The sequence below is a fragment of the Amblyomma maculatum genome, chromosome 5, assembly GCF_055883805.1.
Source record: "Amblyomma maculatum isolate TAMU_Amacu chromosome 5, ASM5588380v1, whole genome shotgun sequence".
Taxonomy (NCBI): Eukaryota; Metazoa; Arthropoda; class Arachnida; order Ixodida; family Ixodidae; genus Amblyomma; species Amblyomma maculatum.
The window spans coordinates 3,854,347-3,874,171 of record NC_139348.1 but is presented as its reverse complement, the minus strand read 5'-3'; the positions used below and the strand labels follow the sequence as shown (position 1 = coordinate 3,874,171).

Genomic DNA, 19,825 nt, shown 5'->3' with positions numbered 1-19,825 from the left:
GTTTTGCTAAAATTTATGTGACCAGTAGATTAACGCCATCAGTGCAAAAACGTATCCGCATATAAACCTTTTGTATGCTGTCTTTGCTGTGCGATGTGTTCGTTGCCAGAAAGGCTGCACCTAAATTAGGATATGCCATTTCAGCGAGTCCCATTCTGAAGCGTAGTTCAAGATAATAGATGAAACGATGCGGTACATTTTACGTCATTTATTGAATTCTCACGCAGGTGCATGTATTACCAATCAAGCACTCACTTCAAGGAACACGTCTGAAGTGTCAACAAGAAAACAACGCTACAGTCGTGTAACCTCTCAAAGAACAAGACCTTTTTCTCACTGCGGAAATAGGTTGCATGGTCCTCAGAATTATCCCCACGAAGTCAGCGCGGTATCCTCAACGAGAATCAACGGTGTAGGGACTTATAATTGCATACACTTCCAGCTTCACGAACCATGGTGTAAATTTAAATTTAATTGGATAGGAAATAATTAATTAGACACGCTGTCACATAGCTTCCGTTAAACATGCAGCCTAAGACATTTCAGAGTTCTGCGCCGTAAATGTCACTGCTCGTAAACATGCGTTGTTATAAGTCGCCTGAGGGCACGATTATTGTGCTGTGGTCTTCAGTTCACACCCAAGGTCAAAATACCACAGCTTACATCCACTTTTCCCAAGTAAGCGGGTGACTGCGGCAGGCGCTCCCCGGAATATTCAGTGTTTTTTAGCACTTCGCCACGCAAAGATACTTGACAATGTTTAGCCCGTTACACAGACTAAAGAGTGTCGGCAGGTTGTCGCACTGCGGCGGAAAAAGGGCCACCCCAAACTGCTCAATAAATTAACAGTTAGATTGCGATGTTCAGTAAAAGACGTCGCATATTTACTCTACTCATTTCAAAAAACACGCACGCACGCAGTGACACTGTCAGCTTCTGTCGGCAGTGACACATACATACAGCAGGCAATACATACAGCGCGCCAGTGATGTGTTGTAGTTTGCTGCACATGTCGAGCACTGTATAGACCTTTTCGTATCTCTCTTATATGCAGCAGGCTGAGTGCAGCGCAGTCTTGCTTCTCGTAAGACATACATCTTTCAGTTATCTCTGAACATGAATTTGCCCATGGCGAGAAAGACATTTTATCTACCCCAGTTGCAAGCCATCCGACGGTTTCGCTTAGCTGTATCCAACGGCTCTTTGGCCCCACAAGCCGCAACTGCATCCCGCACAGGTCACTTAAGTTCGGCAAACACTCAGAGAAAAACACGCGCAAAGGCCCGCAGAAACGTTCGTAGTCGTAGGAAACAAGCGCTGCGGTCAGATGCCAAACGCGTCTAATGATTCTGAAGGTGAAGATCAAATGCTGCTCCGAAAAACGCGTTCGCTGCACACGGGATGCGTCCTCACTCAGTGCTGAAGCAGTGCTGCCACATGTCGGCTCTGAACTCGCTTTGACTGATGATCCAGTCTACAGCAAAGGCGTGGCAGAGTCACAAGACACCGGCACTCCTCAGCGGTGCTATCGCATCAGAACTCGTGCGTAGACGCGAAGTGGCGCCAGCACTTGGGCTTGCAGGAACAGTGCGCGACCGCCGCTCTTCCCGTGGCGACGCGGTCAGGACAGATCGCTCGCGGAGAGCTGCCCTGGGAGATCACCCGAGCCGATGGACGCGACCAGGGGAAGTTCGCTAGCACTTGGGCTTGCAGCGGCAGCGCACGATGGTCATGACGTCCTTGTGGCGTGTCACCCAGGCGCCGTCCTCGAAGCAGTGGAAGGGCAGTGTGGTGGTCGTGGTGAGCACGGGAAAGCAGCATCGGCGGCCCGGGCAACTGCCGCAGTACTTCGGCGTCTGCGGGGCTACCGAGGTGCAGTTGGCGCCGTCCGTGAGTGGCGCTGCGCACGAGGCCCGCACCGTGGCGCGGCAGAGGTGGTTTCTCTGCACGACCCCAGGGAACAGGAAAAGGAAAAACAGAAACAGCCTTCAGTCCAAGAAAAGTAGGCAAGAGAACACAAAAACATTCCTTTCAGCTTAACAGCAGGTAACGACAGGCGTGAGAGATGTTATCTTGCAAGTTGCTCAGCCTTTAGATAAAATTGCCAAGCTCATTACTTATTTGCGAGAAAACTGACCAAGAAGTCAATACAGAGCTGCACAGCATTACTGTACCTGTGAAGGATGTGCGGTTACGTGAGACGTGCTATATAAACACGTCTAAGGGTTTCTGCGTAAGACATTTAAATGTTGTCGTCAATGAAATGGTTGTGGACAGCCATTCAAAAGTTCCTAGGTAACATTTGGGAGAAGAAACATCATGTAGATTTGAGCCACTATTTTGAAATATTGAACATAACAGCCCAATAAATCGTATGCCGATTCTGTATACATATATTACAGGTTCATCTGCTACCGCTTAATCTTAAGTGCCAACCTTTGTTTCCCATTTTTGCCTAGTTGATGCTACATGGATACTCTGCCACTCTGCCGGTGGTCAGTTCGCTATTGCCAGAGGCCGTGCGCATGAAGGCTTATAGGCAAAAGTTGGGTGCCAAACGGAACCTCTAAACTCTGGCGCGGCATCATGAAGCCCAGCGATGCACCAAAATTAAACCGTCGGCGCTTGAAGTTCCATTCTGATTATTTCTTTCGGCCACCACGTCCAGCTTACATGTCGACCAATTCTCACTCAGTCTGTGATTTCTCCCTCCCTCACCTTATTTTAGATTTCGCCGATAAAAGCTAGTACTATTGTTCGCTCGGCCATGTCGCTTGTAGCGTGGTATACGTGAGGCACTGCAGTGCTGTTCAGTACGTTTTGCCACATTACCAGAAAGTGCCTAACAAAGGATTGACATATTATATGGACTGGTGAAAAAGGTCTGACCAGCGTATATTAATAACAATGAACATTAAAAACAAATTACCCTGACTCGCCATGGAGGGAATGACAGACTCGCAGCTAAAGGTGCCAATATAGCGCCCGTTTTATCTATTATGCAGTTTTCAAACAATCATACGTCTACTTGTAACCACGACTAAATAACCAAGCATCGACCGATGCCGCATTCAGCGGATATGCATACGTTCGATAACGCCTTTCTCTCTGTGTTGCTCCCATTATTCTGCTGCAAGCATATAATGTAAAAATATATTATAATATAATCTATTTTATACGTCATATTGTAATGTATACGAGATTTATACTTTCCGCCGGCACGGAAGCAGCACATTAACCGCGCAAAGCAAATACCATTGCGCCCGCTGACCATAACCGATACGCTGCGGCCCTTCCTGAAGCATTGCTAGGCGTTTATGAATAACTCCCATTCAACCAAACGCGAATAAATGCAAGGCCTATTATTTTAATCTTCCTTCATCAATCATTAGACCTTACGGAAATGTTGAGCCCTTGGAACACAATTACGAATTGATTGGATAATTGTGTTCTAAAAAATGAAAAGGCCCGACGAAGCTTTACTCTAAAAAAAAAAAGAAAACAAATATCGACTATATTGATGCGCCCTAAAACAGTTAGCACCAATCATTTTCGAAAACATTCATGGGCTGCTCAGTGGCCGCTGTTCAATAATGTACGAGTTTAAGGTGAACCAGCGCTTCCTTTAGTCATTTGGACACGCCAGATAATTTCTTACGTATAATTTGGCTGATGCACTACAAAAACATAACTAAACAACTAATCGATGCAAAAGCCTTATAGCCCATAAATCATTTTTCTAAGCGCATGCTACCTTCTTTCTTGGTACTCAGGTGCTATGTTCCTCATATATTCCCCCATACCCCCTTTGGAGGAAATAATCAGCTGTTCTTTGAAACAAGAGATTCGAATGAAGGCTCTCTTATCTAGGTTTCAGACTACAATCAAGTGGTAACCGATTACCGCCATTCAAGTAAACCTCAAAATACGAATTGTATTATAGAAATAAAAAAGGGCCCTTTCTTGTGGTTCGCGTTATTGGAACGAAGCAACGTGAATTAGCGCTGGCGTTAAGTTAAGACTTGCTGCTAAGCAAGAGGCGCTAGCAGTGGAGATAAAAACGCAATAGGAGCAAAGAAAGGGCAGTATTATTTTGAAAGTAAAAACACAATAATTTACGTTCGTGCTTCAGACAGCCCTCATCGTACCCTTCAAAACAAGGACAGGAATTCCGATTTAGAGAAGGGTAGGCATATGCCTTCCATCTGGTGATAAGAAAGTTCAGTGTGGTGTATTCAGGCGCGCTGATAGCTGTAATTTGCCTAATATACAGGAGACTGTAGACACTAGAACAGCAATCCAACACAGAGAAACTGCGTTACTTGGAACACGTAGTGTGGGTTATTAGCTGCGTCACCTATGGTATTTTCTGACAAAAGTAACATAAAAAAGCCACTAAGCACTGTCTACAGCAGTACGAGAATTCCATGAATGAAATTCTTTGAGTAAGCTTACACGTAATTTCTTATCGGTGTATGCACTATTATATTAATTTTGTCATTTGTGAATCGAAAGTAATAGACTGGCCCATCTGCCTACGTGACACCTCCTTGGGTGGGCTACCGTATACATTCGTAGCAAACGAAACAACGGCAAAATGGTGATCAGTACAGTAGGCGCGCCTCGATTGCCAAGCACAACTGTCATTAATATAGCCAGTAAGCACAGGTAACAGGCAAACAAAAGCGGCCATGAATCCGAAGTATCCGCGCAGACCACTCCACTATATCCTCTCAGAGACATCCCCTTACGCAACGCTTCCTTCTATGCCCCGTTTCAACTCCTACCGGCAATCGATGCCCCTTTTTCTCCCTCGGCCCCCACCCATTCACGTGAGTGTTTCGGCAACGGATGGCGCATTAATCGGAATATTGCGGCCGAATCGCCGACTCAGTGCCGACTCAGTGCGGTCGTTATACCGCACGGCGGTGTCGTTTGGCAGAAACGTGGAGGCCTCCGAACACGCGTTTACGTGTCGTAATACGCGAGAGATGACTGGCCCAGGCGGCGCCGGTAGCCACCGGTACGTGGCTGCGCACGAGGCGTGCTCAGTTCATCCCACGTGTTTCTGGGCAATAAAGAGTGGCGCGGAGGCACCAGGGTGTATATGATAAAACACGCCAAGACGACGTCTCCTACTCCTTTTTCTTTCTGCATAACATATATAGAGCAAACGATGCCATAATTTTTTTGGAGTTAGCGTCTTACGCGTTCTGCAAAGGGCAGCTCCACGTGCAGTCTATCTGCGCACGTATACGGCTGACTGAGAGCGCGAAGCGGAATGGTGTACGCACCAACGTAAATGTGGGCAACTTCGTGATCTAGTTATATGCAGGTTTTTTCATGCCACGTGTCTTTGTCTGGATAACGTTTTTGACGTCTTGCTAGAACACGAAAAGCATCTTAACGTCTCACTAGAGCACGAGTGAAGCCTCTTAGTTTGAGAGTACTGACGACACGAATTTTAGCTAAAATTGGGAGCCATTATTCAGACTAGAAAAGTTCGCCTCAGAAAAATATTTAGCGTAGAAGAGAGACAACAGGAAGACAACTTCGAGAATATGACGAAAAACGTAGCAATGTATATTTGTATCACCTACCGCTTGAAGCTTTTCAACGCTACAATAAAAATTGTCTCGTATTTACACTGATTGAAGGACTACGCCGTCAAATTTATGTAATGGGTTAGTCAAAATCTGACAACACCTGCTTCTCAGTATGGCCTTCGCTGTCACGTGTTTAGTTTTATTACCATCTACTGTCGGCAAATGATGTCCCAAGCCAGTTTCTACCAATACTTTAGCTTCATCAGCACCCACTGACACCAAGCGGCGTTGCAAACCAATTTCCAGCAACATTTCGATTTCTACTCGCTAGTTGTTCATTAAAAACGTTCAGAAACATAGCGCATGCACAAAGCACAGAAGAAAAAGCTTCCAGCTGACAGGTGCTGTTTTTTTTTTATATTCCTTATGAACAATCATCAGCCAGTGTCGTGACATGAACATCTCTGCAACTGATTCCATAAATACACATAGATGGCCAGCAAAGAATCATGAGAAGGCCGGGTGCGTTTTCAAACAAAGAGTCTGACCAACAACGCCCTGCCCTGTTGGTTTCTTCCTTGTCCGTTGTCCCTCCGCGTGGCTGTAACATGCATTCTAATAATAATGAAACTGAGTTTTAGTCATATGCCACATATCGCTCTTCTATCTAGGCAAAAAATCAAGCTAAGGCTGCAATTTTCTGCTGTTGTTGCAAAAAAATAAATCATGAACTCTTGAAACGAAGGGAATATTTTCGTAATTTGACATTCTTTTGAGCCGCGTTATTACTTGCTGCGTGAACTTTCCATCGTTCGAATACGTGAGCCGAAATAACAAGGCCGAGGACCGATATATATTAAATTACCCGAACTTCGCGAGAGAAACATTGAAAATTCAGTACAAAAAGTTTACGAGAATGTTTAAGCTTAGCCTTAACAGTAGATGCAATAGCGCCTTTAACGCCGCATTTTCATACGCCAAGATTTCGGCATTGAGAGACTGGCAAAGCTTTTTTGTCTTTTGTTGGTTTTGTATTCGGGGAAAGGAAGGCGCATTATCTCTCTCACTTCTAGGTGGACACCTATACTTTCTAAGAGGAACGCAAAATTGGAGGTACTACATATGTTGCCGTTTTTGAATCCCTCCTGCAAACTAGCCTTCAACTTGACTATCGGATGGATGGTAAATGGAAAGTGAAATGGCATTAAACCACCCTAAACGCTGCACACAGTATTGTTGAGTGACAACTTTGTATCGAAATGCGGGCGTGTTTTTGCGACAAGTATTTTTTTTTTATTTTGACTTACGGCGACGACTTTTAGATCGAACGAACTGCATACGCTATCGGGTAAAGTGAGCTTACTGAACCACATTTCAACCTTTTTAATTCAGACCGGCAGCTCATGTTGCTTCGTCTGTTTGGGCTTACACTGCACTAAGAACGTCCTTCACGCTCATAATTTACAGGGCGTCGCCAGACGGGCGTGCCGCGCCAGAAACGCCCAAGGACTCGGTTAATCCGGTATTCATGATGGGCGCGACGCCACCGGACGCTTTATTATTGACCACTGGCTGCATTATTTCATTCCTGTGACTGGTAGAACAGACAGGAAAGAAATGTACCGTTACACTATTCACACTTTTGGAGCCTCTACTGGCGTTTTCATTTTCCTTTTATCTTCGTCCATCATCTGAACAAGTAGTTAAGCGATACCTAAGTGTAGGTTTATTCGTAACATGGGCATCTAAAGTGCATGCATATTTCCAGGTTCATATTTCCGGGATTTCGTACATTTAGTTTGGGCGCTTATTCTTGCTGAAATTAGGGGTAAAATAAAGCCATCCCGTTGTACGAAATATCATACTCTTCATGGCAGATTTTAACATATTATTCCGTGCGCAAAGCACATGTAAGTAGAATATGTTAATGATGAAAAGTTCATTTGCATAAGCACTCGCATCATACTGCCTTAAAGATGACGAATTGACATTGCAGGAAATGAGCGTATCAATGGGCCGTCTTCAACGATCGAAACAATTGTTTTAGAATAGTAGAACTTCTACTTCAATAACTTGAGTGCAGTGCCACCTGCGAAAATAATTTGTCCGCTAGAACCGGTCAGAGGAAGCATGAAAATGAAGCTTATGACGTGCTTAGTTTTGGTTTGGCGCAGCTACTTTCCTATTACAAAAACTGCGTGACATTTGTTTCTTTGGGTTAACACTCCAAGAAAAAAAAAAGACGAGACAAAAAAATAAAGCATATATAACGACGACCAATACTACATCTACAACACAGCAAGCACCCAGTGTTTGGCCTGAAATAGGCAAGAGGAAGCAACCCCCAGCTACCAGCAATTTGAGCACAGTTTAGTGCCCTTGCAATACGGTTTTTACATGCAATCGCAGTGGCTACATGTAATTTCTAAATTTTTACAAAGGCATTTGATAAGGAGAACCACAAGCTACTTATGCTTAAGCTTTCGGTTTTAAACCTAGACCATAATGTTTAATACGACAAACACTACCTTCAGTCTGATCTCATTAACATCTCTCTTTGGTGCAAAAAATGGCAAATGCAACTAAACTCTCGCAAGTGCGGTTTAATGAGGGTTTCCAGACAAAATACTACTATCTCCGCTTACGCTTTGGATAATGTTCTGATTGCATCTGTAGCATCCTACCGGTACTTGGGTGTGCTCATATTTTCGTCACTAACCTGGAAACCACACATCGAACTAATTATTAGCAGCGCTAACCGCATGCTAAGGTATGTACGTCGTAATTTCAACAAAGCTCAAGTCTCCTTAAAATTACTACTTTATGAAACACTTGTTCTTCCTAAATTAGAATATGCGCCCACCTTCGGGACCCTAATCACGTCTCGCTTTTCGCTTCACTAGAGCTTGTTCGAAATAAAGCAGTTCATTTTACACTTCCTAATTTTAACCGGACGGCGAGTGTCACCACTATGAAATGTAATCTTTCTTTGCGGTCTCTCGCACAACGTAGTACATTTTTACGCCCGTGTCTTTTGAATAAAATTTATCATCACCAGTTACTGCACTCACGTATACGTGATTATGCTGCCTATCGTCAGTCTCTGATAAGGATGATTTTATCTGATGCGTATAATAGGTAGTTGTTCGTGCTTTGTTTCTTTTTTACTGTGATCGGTCAGTTACTGTTGCTATTTCTGTACTTTTTTTTCTTCATTTCCTTGACTGCTTGGAATATTGTATGTTCCTATAGTTTAACTACGTTGTTTTACCGCCTTTAAAAAATATTTTCTTGCGTTGTTTGCTTGCCCACTCCCTTCTTAATGCCTAGGCGCTTGAGGGTATCGCAAATAAATAAATAAAATACATTTTAATGGGCTAGTCGGTGGGCTTAAACGTCTTCTGATCTATTTCGCATGCACCGTTTAAAAAAAAAAACTCACCTGCATCATTAAATAAACGATTAGGAATATATCACGAACCTCGACACTGACCACATCGTCTTATGGTTCAGCTCATGCAAGACTAGAGAGTTCTCTATGTCGCAGAATTCACTGAATGCGAACTACGACGCAGAATAGAATGCAAGCGACCCAGAAATGCTTATTTCTTAGTAAGAGTAGCTATGGTTCAAACGGCTCGCGAATGGAAGGGTGGGAAGATGTTTTACTCAGCTACTTTTATTGGTCCGCTGATCAAAAGAAAAATAACTTACACGAACCGTTGCGTTACTGACTGGTCAGCGCCCGAACCCATTACCAATCACTTTACTTAGCAAAAGGACCTCCGCAACGTTAAACATCCGCGAGCCGTTCTTCTGTGGTGGTAGCCTTGCTATAGGCTAAGCTTCAGGTTGTACAATGCCATCGCTAGACTACATAAAGCTCAGATTTTTCTTTCGGGAAGGGGGAGGTGCTTAGGAGCTTCATCTCATTTATGTAGTTCTTTCCAAGATATGCAGTAGTGCAATTTTTCCCTAACTCACTCCATGCCTGTGTGCAGCACCTGCGGACAGCCCGTTGAACCATACATCCCTGTCAGAGTCCCGTGCATAGCTTGTCTCACCTATACTGCAATGGCTGACTCATTTTGGTGCTGCTGTTTAGCCACTGAATATTTCTCTCATATTTACTCTTAGTTCAAATAGTTCAAATACTCTCTTCCTAGCGCCAAAAAGTCTACAGGGGTCATTGCATCAGGAACATATTTGCACTCGATCCACTGCGTTGAATGTACTGTTCCTAGCGTCGTTCGCGGTCACTCACCCTGGTTCTGTGGCGCGACCCCGAGGAGCCGGCGCCCCCCGAAGAACCTCCGGCGTCTTGCGCAGTACAGGGCCTCACGTTGCAGATGCGTGTTTCGTTGCGGCTGCGGCATTGGCCGAGGCGAAAGTCTGTCACCAGCCGTGTGGAGACGCCGACACCGCACGACGCCGAACATGGGCCCCAGTCACCCGCGTGTCTCTCGCACGAGGCACGAGCCAGGGCCAGTGCTGCACGAGATTCAGATGTACCTTTTACCGCACCTTCTTTCCCATACATGTCCTGAACGACAAGGCAAAGCCTTAATGAGGCGCACTCAATAAACGGAAAGACATTTGCAGAGTAGTTTTGCTCATTTAAGCATCCATTATTACAGAGACACAAGGACGCAAAAATAACCTTGTTGTCAGCTGATGGCCTCTGTCATTCATTAGGGATGCTCATGCTCTATGGCCTAAGAGGGCAGTACGAAGTACAAACCATGACACTCGGTAGGCATTAGCCGAAGAGTGAGCGGACACTTCAGCATAACGAGCAATATATGGCACATACCAAAATTCATCGTTCACCATCATAAGTGTTCGGACACGGACCGAGCAGATCTATGCCTATTTGCTCGAAGCGAACCATGAGAAGCGCCACAGAGTGCAGTAGACCAGCCGGGGCATCATCGACCATTTTTGGCGCTAATATTACGTGCAACTGTTAAAGTAATGAAAGGTCGTGGAGCACAGTTGCAGCCAATAAAAACGTCTATGCGCACTGCGGAGTGTACGAGCCGATCCGTGATAACGGGACTGTGTTGTAGTGCAGTTTGCGCAGGACACGAGGAAAGGCTTTTCAGAACCACGAGCAGCAATTATGGGTCCAAACCTTTGTACGGGCAAAGCGGTAGGTTGCAAGCTCTATGGTCTTGCGCGGGGTTGAGAAGGCATTGACGCCAAGTTGATTTAGCTGCTCAGATTGATAGAGTTTGAAGTCTTTAAACCCCACATCGAATACTGAAGCATAATTTTCCAAACTGCTGGCGTCTTACTCAGTGGTGGAAAGCGGTAGACGCGAATGGCAGTGTGTGTCAGTGCGTCATTAATGAGTTTCGTACACAACAGAGAAGTTTACCGTGGCATGGGAAGGGACGAACACGTGTGACGATCAAGAGGATTTGGAAGGTTAGACAGCAAGCAGGGAGAGTGATAGCCAGTGACATTTTTTTTTTATTGATTCACAAGAAGGGAAAAGCGCAGTATCTGTCACACTTGTTTCTGTGGACACCTGTACCGCGCCGTAAGGGAAGGAAGGAAGGTGGGAGTGTAAGTGGAAAGAGAGAAAGAGAAGCCGTAGTGGAGGGCTACGGAGTAATTTTGACCACCTGGGGATCTTTAACGTCCGCTGACATAAAAAGGTATTCGTACAAGCGTAAGGAGAACAGCTGCACGGCGGATATCACCGCAAAACATACCTGTTCGGTGACCACGGGGTTCTTCACGGGCTTGAGGGAACGGCATAGTACCCAGAACTGCGGCACAACGTACACAAACACGTGGATAGATACACAACACAGGCACACACTACCCGCTGTAATATGAAAATGAACACGAACTTTCTTCACCACTCAGCCACAACTTCCTCTTCTACTCCCAAGTACATCACACTCTCATATCTCTTCTTTCCCAAGCAGGTGTCTAACCAACAATAATAGCTAGCAGCCCAATCATCCCAGTCCATCACTCACATCGTCCAATCATGACAGCCACAACTTCCACCACATTCTAGCCAACAATAATATTTAGCAGCACAATCTTCCCAGTCCTTCACTCACATTGTCTAAGCATGACAGTCACAACGTCCACCACATAGGCACAAACTAGAAAAACCACCACACATCTGCAGCTGCCTCGTTTAACGTTCACGTTCACTCCTAGAACATTTAAACAACCAGAAGTGAACGTAAACGTGAGTGATTGACTGCGATGATTGTGCTGCTAGCGGTTATTGTTGGCTAGACGCCTGCTTGGGAAAGAAGAGGTGTGCAATGTACTTGGGAGTAGAAAAGGAAGTTGTGGCTGAGTGTTGAAGAAAGTACGTGTTCATTTTCATATTACAGCGGGTAGTGCGTGCCTGGGTTGTGCTTCTACCCACGCGTTTATGTACGTTGCGCCGCAGTTCCGGGTACTATGCAGCACCAAGTAGCTCCTCAAGCTGTTATTTTGAGGAAATGACTCGCGTTTGCATTAGCATGCCATTCCTAGCGGCAGATTTCTAAAGGTTACTTTTGTGCAGTGCGTGTAGGTGTCATACCGGCGAAACGACGCCGTGGAAAGGATAGACAACGAGAGGACGGCAGCCAAGAATTGTGGGATGACGCTAGCAATTTCTAATCAAGGCAATCAATTCTTTGGACCGGTCACTGCGCTGCGCCGGCGCGCGGGCATACATTAAAGAAAAATTACACAAGAAGGGACACAGTAATGACTTCCTCTTTATATTTCTGGGATTCTGTATCTGTTTCCTCACTTTAATCTGGCTCACTGGCTTCTCCATGGCCAGAGAATTTCTCTTCCTAAGAAAGAGCCTGCTCGTATGCCTAAGCGTAATGCAAAATTTGAGGTCCATGTGCAGTTTCCCGTAGGATAGACGGTGAGGTTGATTCATTAGTACGGTGGACAGCACAAAAAATAGCAACCTTGCGCGGAGAAACAGACCAGTTCCTTCCTCTCGTTAACTATTTTAAGTGAAGCGCCAAGGTTCGAACAAGCAACAGTTGAACAGCAGCTTATGAAGAATAGCCGTTTCTGCCGGCTAATGTTCATCCCCTGAAGCCGACTTTACGTTTGGGGCAGTTTTGCTAGGCATATCAGGTGGCATTTACTAGCCTTTCGAAAAAAGCCAAACAGACTTTCAGGCATACTCGGTCTTGTTCGAGTTCGTTAGATGATCCTGAAATTACCTGTGAAAGAGGATTTTTCAGATTACGTATTGTTACATTACGCATTACATTATATGAAAGGGCGCTGAACAAGGGTAGAGTGGAAGCCTCAGTTCGCAAGCCGAGAAAACGTTTCGACATGTCGAAAAAAAATTCCACTTGTCGAAACGAAACTGGGGCTCCCCTTCTAACCTTGTTCAGCGCTCTTTCATACTCTGCAGCCATCTTCTTTTTCCCGTTCTACGCTGGATCCACATTACGTTATATGGCATATTAAGATGAAGTGTCCTCGAAAGACGGAGGCTTACTACCATTACATTGAGATCAGCGAGGGTATACATGGTAAAACGGCTTGGTTAGCGTTGCCCTTAGAGTGGCGAAACTGCTGCACTGGTAACTCGCGGAGGGAAGCGTCGAAACCTGAAAGTTGCTGTTAAGGAAAGTGCGATCTATTTTCATAAGTGCCTTTACTGGCGTGAAATACCGTCTGACGTAATATTTGCGATAGGCGCATTGCACTGCGCAAGCCAACTAAGATGTTATTCTTTAAGAAGAGAAATGAAGAAAATGCTAGATAATAGAAACTGCATTTTTTTGTCGTGCTATTTCACAAGAGTATGTTTTCTGAGTAATGCGGTTCTTGCTGTTCCAACATGCTGCAGGCAGCACATTTTTTTAACCGTAAAGCTTTCTTTCTTATAGATCCAGAATGTGGTCAGCCCACTGCCTTCACATTTACAATAGAAGTACTATGGGAATCATACACTGTCAAAATAAAATCTAATACAAATAATGCGACTGAATGTTTAATCTATTACATATCGATTATTCCTGGAAATATTTGTGGCTACTGATAATATTCGTGAAATACCAATCGTCGTACACAGCGCTGAATTGCTATCGGAGACGCTGCACGCGGTATGGTGGTGAAACGAAAAGGGTCATAGCTGCAAAAAGACACAACGCTATCGATCAAAGGCTTCGCAGCGTAAAGTATAATAAGTATACGAGCGTCACCCCTTATTTATAAAAAAGATGGCAAAAGCGAATTAATTACTGCAATTTTTCACCAGATCAAAGATGCGGGATGTATAAGCCGCGGCTAGCGAGACCGGATATCAATGCAGGGTCTCACAAACCTGCCTGAAACCTGCCGCATAAAACAAATTTGGGGGTCATGTTTGAGAATCCCGAATGCCGAAGACAGTAATATGCCGCATTAGGTGTTCAATTCGTTACCTGGCACAGTCTGATCGCGACAGCATTCTATGAAGCGTGCCCCATTTGACTTAAATTTTACGCAAATTAATTGGAAACTTGTGAACATGTTCAATTTCACTCGAATAATTTTGAGAATTCAGAATCTGATTTGTTCAACGAATCGAAAGAGAGAATATTCGATTGCCTATTCAAGAATTTCTACTATTTTTACATGCTCGAGTTATCCCCCAAATGCTAAGAGGAGGGGGGGGGGGGGGACATTACCGCTGCCTTCAAGAGCGTGAAGCGATATCGCGTACAAGCACTATTCAACGCGTTCAATAGGTCATGCCTTAATTGATGCCTCTATTATATCTGCATACTCATTAGCATACACTCAAAAGCTGCCTCTTCATATGAAAGACCACCGAACGTCAACATAATGCCCCTCATTAACAAAGCCGTACAATAATGGCTTGGTTGTCAGAAAATAGCGTGCGTAACTCGGGTTACAAGGACTTTCAGTCTCAGTTCTGTATCCTTCTCGTATTTCACAGTTGCTACCCGAGTAGGTAGCTCCTGCCACCTCTTGGTTTGGTGATGGCACACAACATGCCGACCAATTAGCGCCCTGTCTGTCCCCTGCTAACTACTGCCTGCCGAAGGATTTTTCCACTCACAATGCCCGCGCTGACGCCAGATTTTCTGAAGTGTTGTGGCGTTGTAAAAACGTTTTCTTCCTTGAACAGGCAGCTGAAAGCAATCCTTCTTTCAACTGTGCTTGTACTGATGTACGCTGCACTGTACCGCGTTTATTTCTCAAATGTTAACAGGTCGTTATTTTAAACTTGCGTGAGATAAGTTGGTGCGGTTTAGGCCGGTGGATTGTACACTAAGGCAGGCATTTTGTACATACGTGACAGCGCTCAGTGAATAAAGGTGTGCCAACAAATCAACATTTGTACATTTCGATTAAGGGGCAACATGATGTTAAGAAATTGAAGGCAGTCAACACAAAAGTTGTCTAGTTCTTAACTTTTCTTTATTGGCAACATAAGTCGAAATATTAAAATTTAAAAATATGTTTTAGCACGTAAAGTTGGCTTCTCGCAGTGCACAGTTGTTTTTGTTTTTATTCACTTTGCTAGAATTTCTAATAGAGGAAATACAAAAACAGTTTGTCTATTCAGTGCCGTAGAAGCAGTTAGCATATTTTCCGCGCTATATAAGCCGAGCGACGACGTTTTGAATTTGTGATATTCGAGAAGCCAAATTCACGAGCTAAAAAATGCGTATTTACGACGGTAAATAATTCTAGAAGCATTCCTCATAAAAAAAAAAAATTAAAAAAACAGTCAAAGCTTCTATGTTTCCATCTTTTATTTTTCAATATGCTGCCATTTGACTCAAAAATACGGAAGTTGATAGGTTAATTCTTGTATTTAATCGTTTCATCACTGAAATCTATCGGGTAAATAATGTCCGCCTTGAAGTGCAATCTACCTGCACAGACCGCACTGTCGTGTCTCTTGTAGGACTTAAAGTAACAAGCTTTAAACAGTTAAAGAAAGCACTCCGGATGAGATGACAGCCATTTTTCTTTAAGGAAAAATGAAATACTTCAATAGTAACGACAGCAATATTACAGCGGACGTAATGGTCATATGTCGCTGTTATTGCCATACGTCGGTAGAAAAGACATCGTAATTATTTTAAAACGATTGTTCCGTTGCACCTACATATGACAAAACTAAATTTATTTTGGTATTGCATTCCTCTGTGCTTTATAATTTAGCACAATTACTCATGTGCTGTGGACATCGAACTTTGCTTTATTCAAATAAGTTGTTTTCTCATCTTAAAATGCTAATTTCACATATTATATGTATTTATATGTATCGTTGCACGCCAGCAATGCAAAGAGTGGAGTTAAGCAATTATATCAATGGTTGTAAATGGACGAGCCATGTAACCCTCACTACTAGGCTGACATTATTAATTAGCCATGAATTGACCAAAACACGTGTCCGCGAGGGCACTCCGAAAAATGAGAAAGTTCTTGTTTGGCTCATTCCTTAAACAAAACAGTGACCAAATTGATAGTTTGCCAAAAAGCTAGATCTGTTGGATGGACAATGAGTTGCACATAGGTGCACATAGATTTGCATAATGCACGTGAATAGAATTTTCAGAAGTGCTTGTTTGAGCACACGGTATTCCTGCTTTACACTTCTTGCTGACAAGTAAAACAAATTTCCGACTCATTCTCACTTCTATTGTCGTGATTGTCACTCTTTCCCTTTTTTCTTCGGCATGTTTTTTTTTTTTCTTCAGAAGTCACGATCGTGTTGACATTACCTAACCATTTTCTAGCCAGAAGCGTCATTCTGGAGCAATGCTAATCTGCACCAGTGTTTTGTAACTGTTTAGCAACGGGAATAAGAAACCGATATATCGACCACGCAAGGCGCGTATGCGGATGAACTTTGGAATCGGTAAAAAAAGCCCGTAGTGCATACCGCATTAATGCTGCTTTTGCTTTGTTCCCACCTGAATTCCAGTGCCGAGACTATCTGGGCCATAGGCTTAACGCTATCTCCTCTCCTTGCCTCCCCTATCGTCGGTCTCCACTTTCTTTTCAATCTGCTCTTTCGTCCTTCCGCACACGCGGAGCTAGGCCATTCGATCGGTTGATATTTTTTTATCGGCCGCAAAGGCCCCAAGGTGAAGACGGCAGAGAACGGACTCTTGGGGAACAAAGTGCTGCCAGCGCTTGTCACTAAGTCAATATTTGTGGCAGGCGAGATGCAATTACTGTCCTTACCAATGTCATTCAAGTTGCATGGTATCGGTCGTTATGAAAGTTATCCGCGCATCTCTGCTTTTACAGGAACATCTGCAGGCAGCGACTAGAGTGCAAAGGGGTATAGAGGCAGAGGTATACCGGAGAGAAACTTACGCTGCTTGAGCGTGTCGTGGTCGCAGAGCCACTCGCGGCAGCAGTTGCCCCGCAGGCGCACGAGGCGGGCATTGCGGCACTCGGCCGAAGGGCGCACCCCTTCGTGCGGGCAGAGCGAGACGCAGCCATAAGTGCCGTTCTGGCAAGAGCACTGCGTGCGGCAGTCCAGCTTGAAGGTGGCGCCGTCCTTATACTGGCCCAGGCCCTCTACCTGGCACGACTGTCCCTGCACGACTGGGCGGCCGAGACAAAGCAATAACGTGGTGACTGCTTTTCATCATCATCGTCATAATTATCATCATAATCAGCCGCACTACACCCACTGCAGGGCAAAGGCCTCTCCCATATTTCTCCTATTAACTCGATCCTATGCTAGCTGCTTCCAGTCGACTCCTGCAATTTCCGCAAAATCACACCCATTTAGCTTTACCTCTGATATTTCTTAAAAGTCCGCCCTTAGCAACCAGCGTAACTCAGGCTTCTACCGAAGGGTCACTGCGAACTGGACGAGCAACAAGCGCTTGCGCATTGACGTCGACCTCCATATGCAAGAAATAATGTTTGAAAGTGTTGGCATTTGAATGCAGCCTGATAAGTAGTTCATGATTAAACTGCGCGAAATAACACGGACAAGGACACCTTTGTGTTTTGTTGTCTCTATCTTTCACTATCAGTGTCATAGTTTTAGCCTCGATGGTTTTCTTAGCTCTTAGTTCTTTACAGCTTATGTCTTGTAGTCGCTTTGCACCTTCATCGTTTTCTGTTATTACTGTCGGTTCCGCGTCTCTTCCCCTTTTTCTGAGTAACTTTCGCTAGTAATACGGCGTTTTGTTGATGCCCTCTTTCGTGGTATTTATTTTATCTTCACTTTCAGGATTTTTATTCTCCCGGTCGCTTTCATCCTTTTATCAAGGTTCAATGGTGCGTAAGCTTGCACGCACTGGTGTAGTTTAGATTGACACTCTGGCGAGTACGCGCATCATGTACACGTATCTGTCAATACTTATCTGTTTTTTGATCCCGGCTTTGTCATGCGGTGATTGTTAGAGCGTATAAAAGGCATGCTCGAAGCGTTTTTTGAATAAACGTTGGAAGTCTGCGCACTTGTGTGTACGTGTTTTCTGTCTTTGTCCGTGTTTTTTCGCGCAGTTTAATCATGAACGACAAGCACCAACTAGCCTGCCAGAAAACCCTTCTTGATAGGTAGTATCAGGCCAAAAAGGGACTATCTCGCACACGCCACATTCACTACAGAGTGAAGACAGTGGAGGATTAGACTCTCCACTGTTTCCGCATCCGCAGATGATATATTCCAGGTGTCTAACGCGACAACAGCACATTCAAAACCTGTAGCGGCTGCATAACACGAGATTTTAGCTAATAAGCTACCTGAAGCAACGAAAGTAAACACGCAAAAGGAAGGCTGATATTTGCTTTGTGTCGTTTTGCTTCTCACGTTTTTTAGCATTTTTTTCCCTCATAGAGATGCAAAACAAACAAGCTTTCTGCAAACAATATTTTAACTGCAGTGATGACTTTTTCAAAGTTTTTATCTATAGAGAGCAGGCCTGTTTGAGAGTACTCCTGAACTGAAAAATGGTCAAAATGCCCCCGTCGAAATGAGACAATAGCTACTATGGCGGAGACTGAAATTGAATGTTTTCACTGGTGCCTTCGCACTTGCGCAAGTTTAGAAGCGGAAGCTTAATTTAAACATAATGCCTGTCAGAGCTTAAAGTTCTGATCTAAATGCGCTTTCATCCCCGGAATTTTTTATAGGCATGCCATGAACACAGGCACATGATTAACTTTATGTTAGTCCTCCCGCAGCCTAAACACTCTTTAATTGTAGATAGTTGATGAACAAATTAACCACTGGACGAGGTAAGGATTAAAAATGAAAAAAAAAAAAACATAGCAAAAGACGACTGCCAGCTGTACCAATCATAGATTTTCCGGTCGCCGCTCCTTTTGTGATTTTTTGTCAAGTCTAAGCTTTTTTAAAAGCTACACTAAGCACACACAAACACGTGGTGTACGAATGATTGAATTAACGATTTATGGGCGCGGAACATGTACCTTTGCAGGTTCCGACTGAAGCGTTCCTGTCCGGGTAGACACAGTGCAACTGCCTCCGGGCGTCACACAGCTGTACAGCGTCGCAGGTGTCCCCCTGTTGGCGCGCACAGATGCTGCAGCAGTTGCATCCGTCGCGCACCAGGCTCACGCCGTCGGGACACTGGGCACCTCCTTCGCCGCCTTCGTGAGGGCCACCGCTGCTGCAGCGGCATGAGGGACCGCACTGCACCGCACCCTGCAAGAGCCAATGAATTGTGCTCAGCTTGAGATATACGTATCGTCGCCATCGCTGAAGACCGGGAAGTAGAGCTGACGAATATAGCAGCCGCTGCTACTACATTTAGCTTTCTTATTTGTCAATTGCACGCTTAAGGTCCATGAAGCAAAAGTCCAAACAGTGCAGAATCGACTATCCTGACATCTGAATTTCTCAGTGGGCCGCCACCCGGTGCAACCTGATTTACGGCCCATGCCGGGCAGGCTCACCTAGATGCACTTCTCAAGTGTATAGTTCGATAACCGTGGCACTTTCCACCTTATCCTTATATTCCTTGTTTTTCCCGTTCTCGGCGGACGCGTTTTCATCGAGGTGAAAATTAAAGCGCCAAGTCCACTGCGTGATGTCAGTGCACATTAAAGAACACCAAGCGGACAAAATTTCTTGAGCCCTCCGGTATGGCGTCTATCAGAGCCGATATCGTTTTCGGAGGTAAAATGTTGTAAACCATATAGCAATCACATTAAGAAATCTTGCCTGTCAATGGTTATCAAAGCGCACTGGTTATACATGGCCTACCCACGTATCTCTGGTCCTTGTTCTTTAACACCTGTTGGTCATTAAAATGACGCCGCCC

The 19,825-nt window shown here is 44.6% G+C and overlaps 1 protein-coding gene across 1 annotated transcript in view; it reads right to left on the bottom strand.

The window, feature by feature from the left end:
* Nucleotides 1–208: 208 nt before the first annotated feature.
* Ccn (cellular communication network factor protein Ccn) overlaps nt 209–19,825 on the bottom strand; it is a 291,840-nt gene continuing 272,223 nt past the window's right edge. The window contains exons 4-7 of the mRNA XM_084603039.1: nt 18,972–19,206; nt 16,893–17,126; nt 9,811–10,037; nt 209–1,943 (exon numbers count right to left, since the gene is read on the bottom strand). Coding sequence (XP_084459165.1) covers nt 1,695–1,943; nt 9,811–10,037; nt 16,893–17,126; nt 18,972–19,206 — 945 coding nt within the window. The 3' untranslated portion in view covers nt 209–1,694. The remainder of the gene's footprint in view (nt 1,944–9,810; nt 10,038–16,892; nt 17,127–18,971; nt 19,207–19,825) is intronic.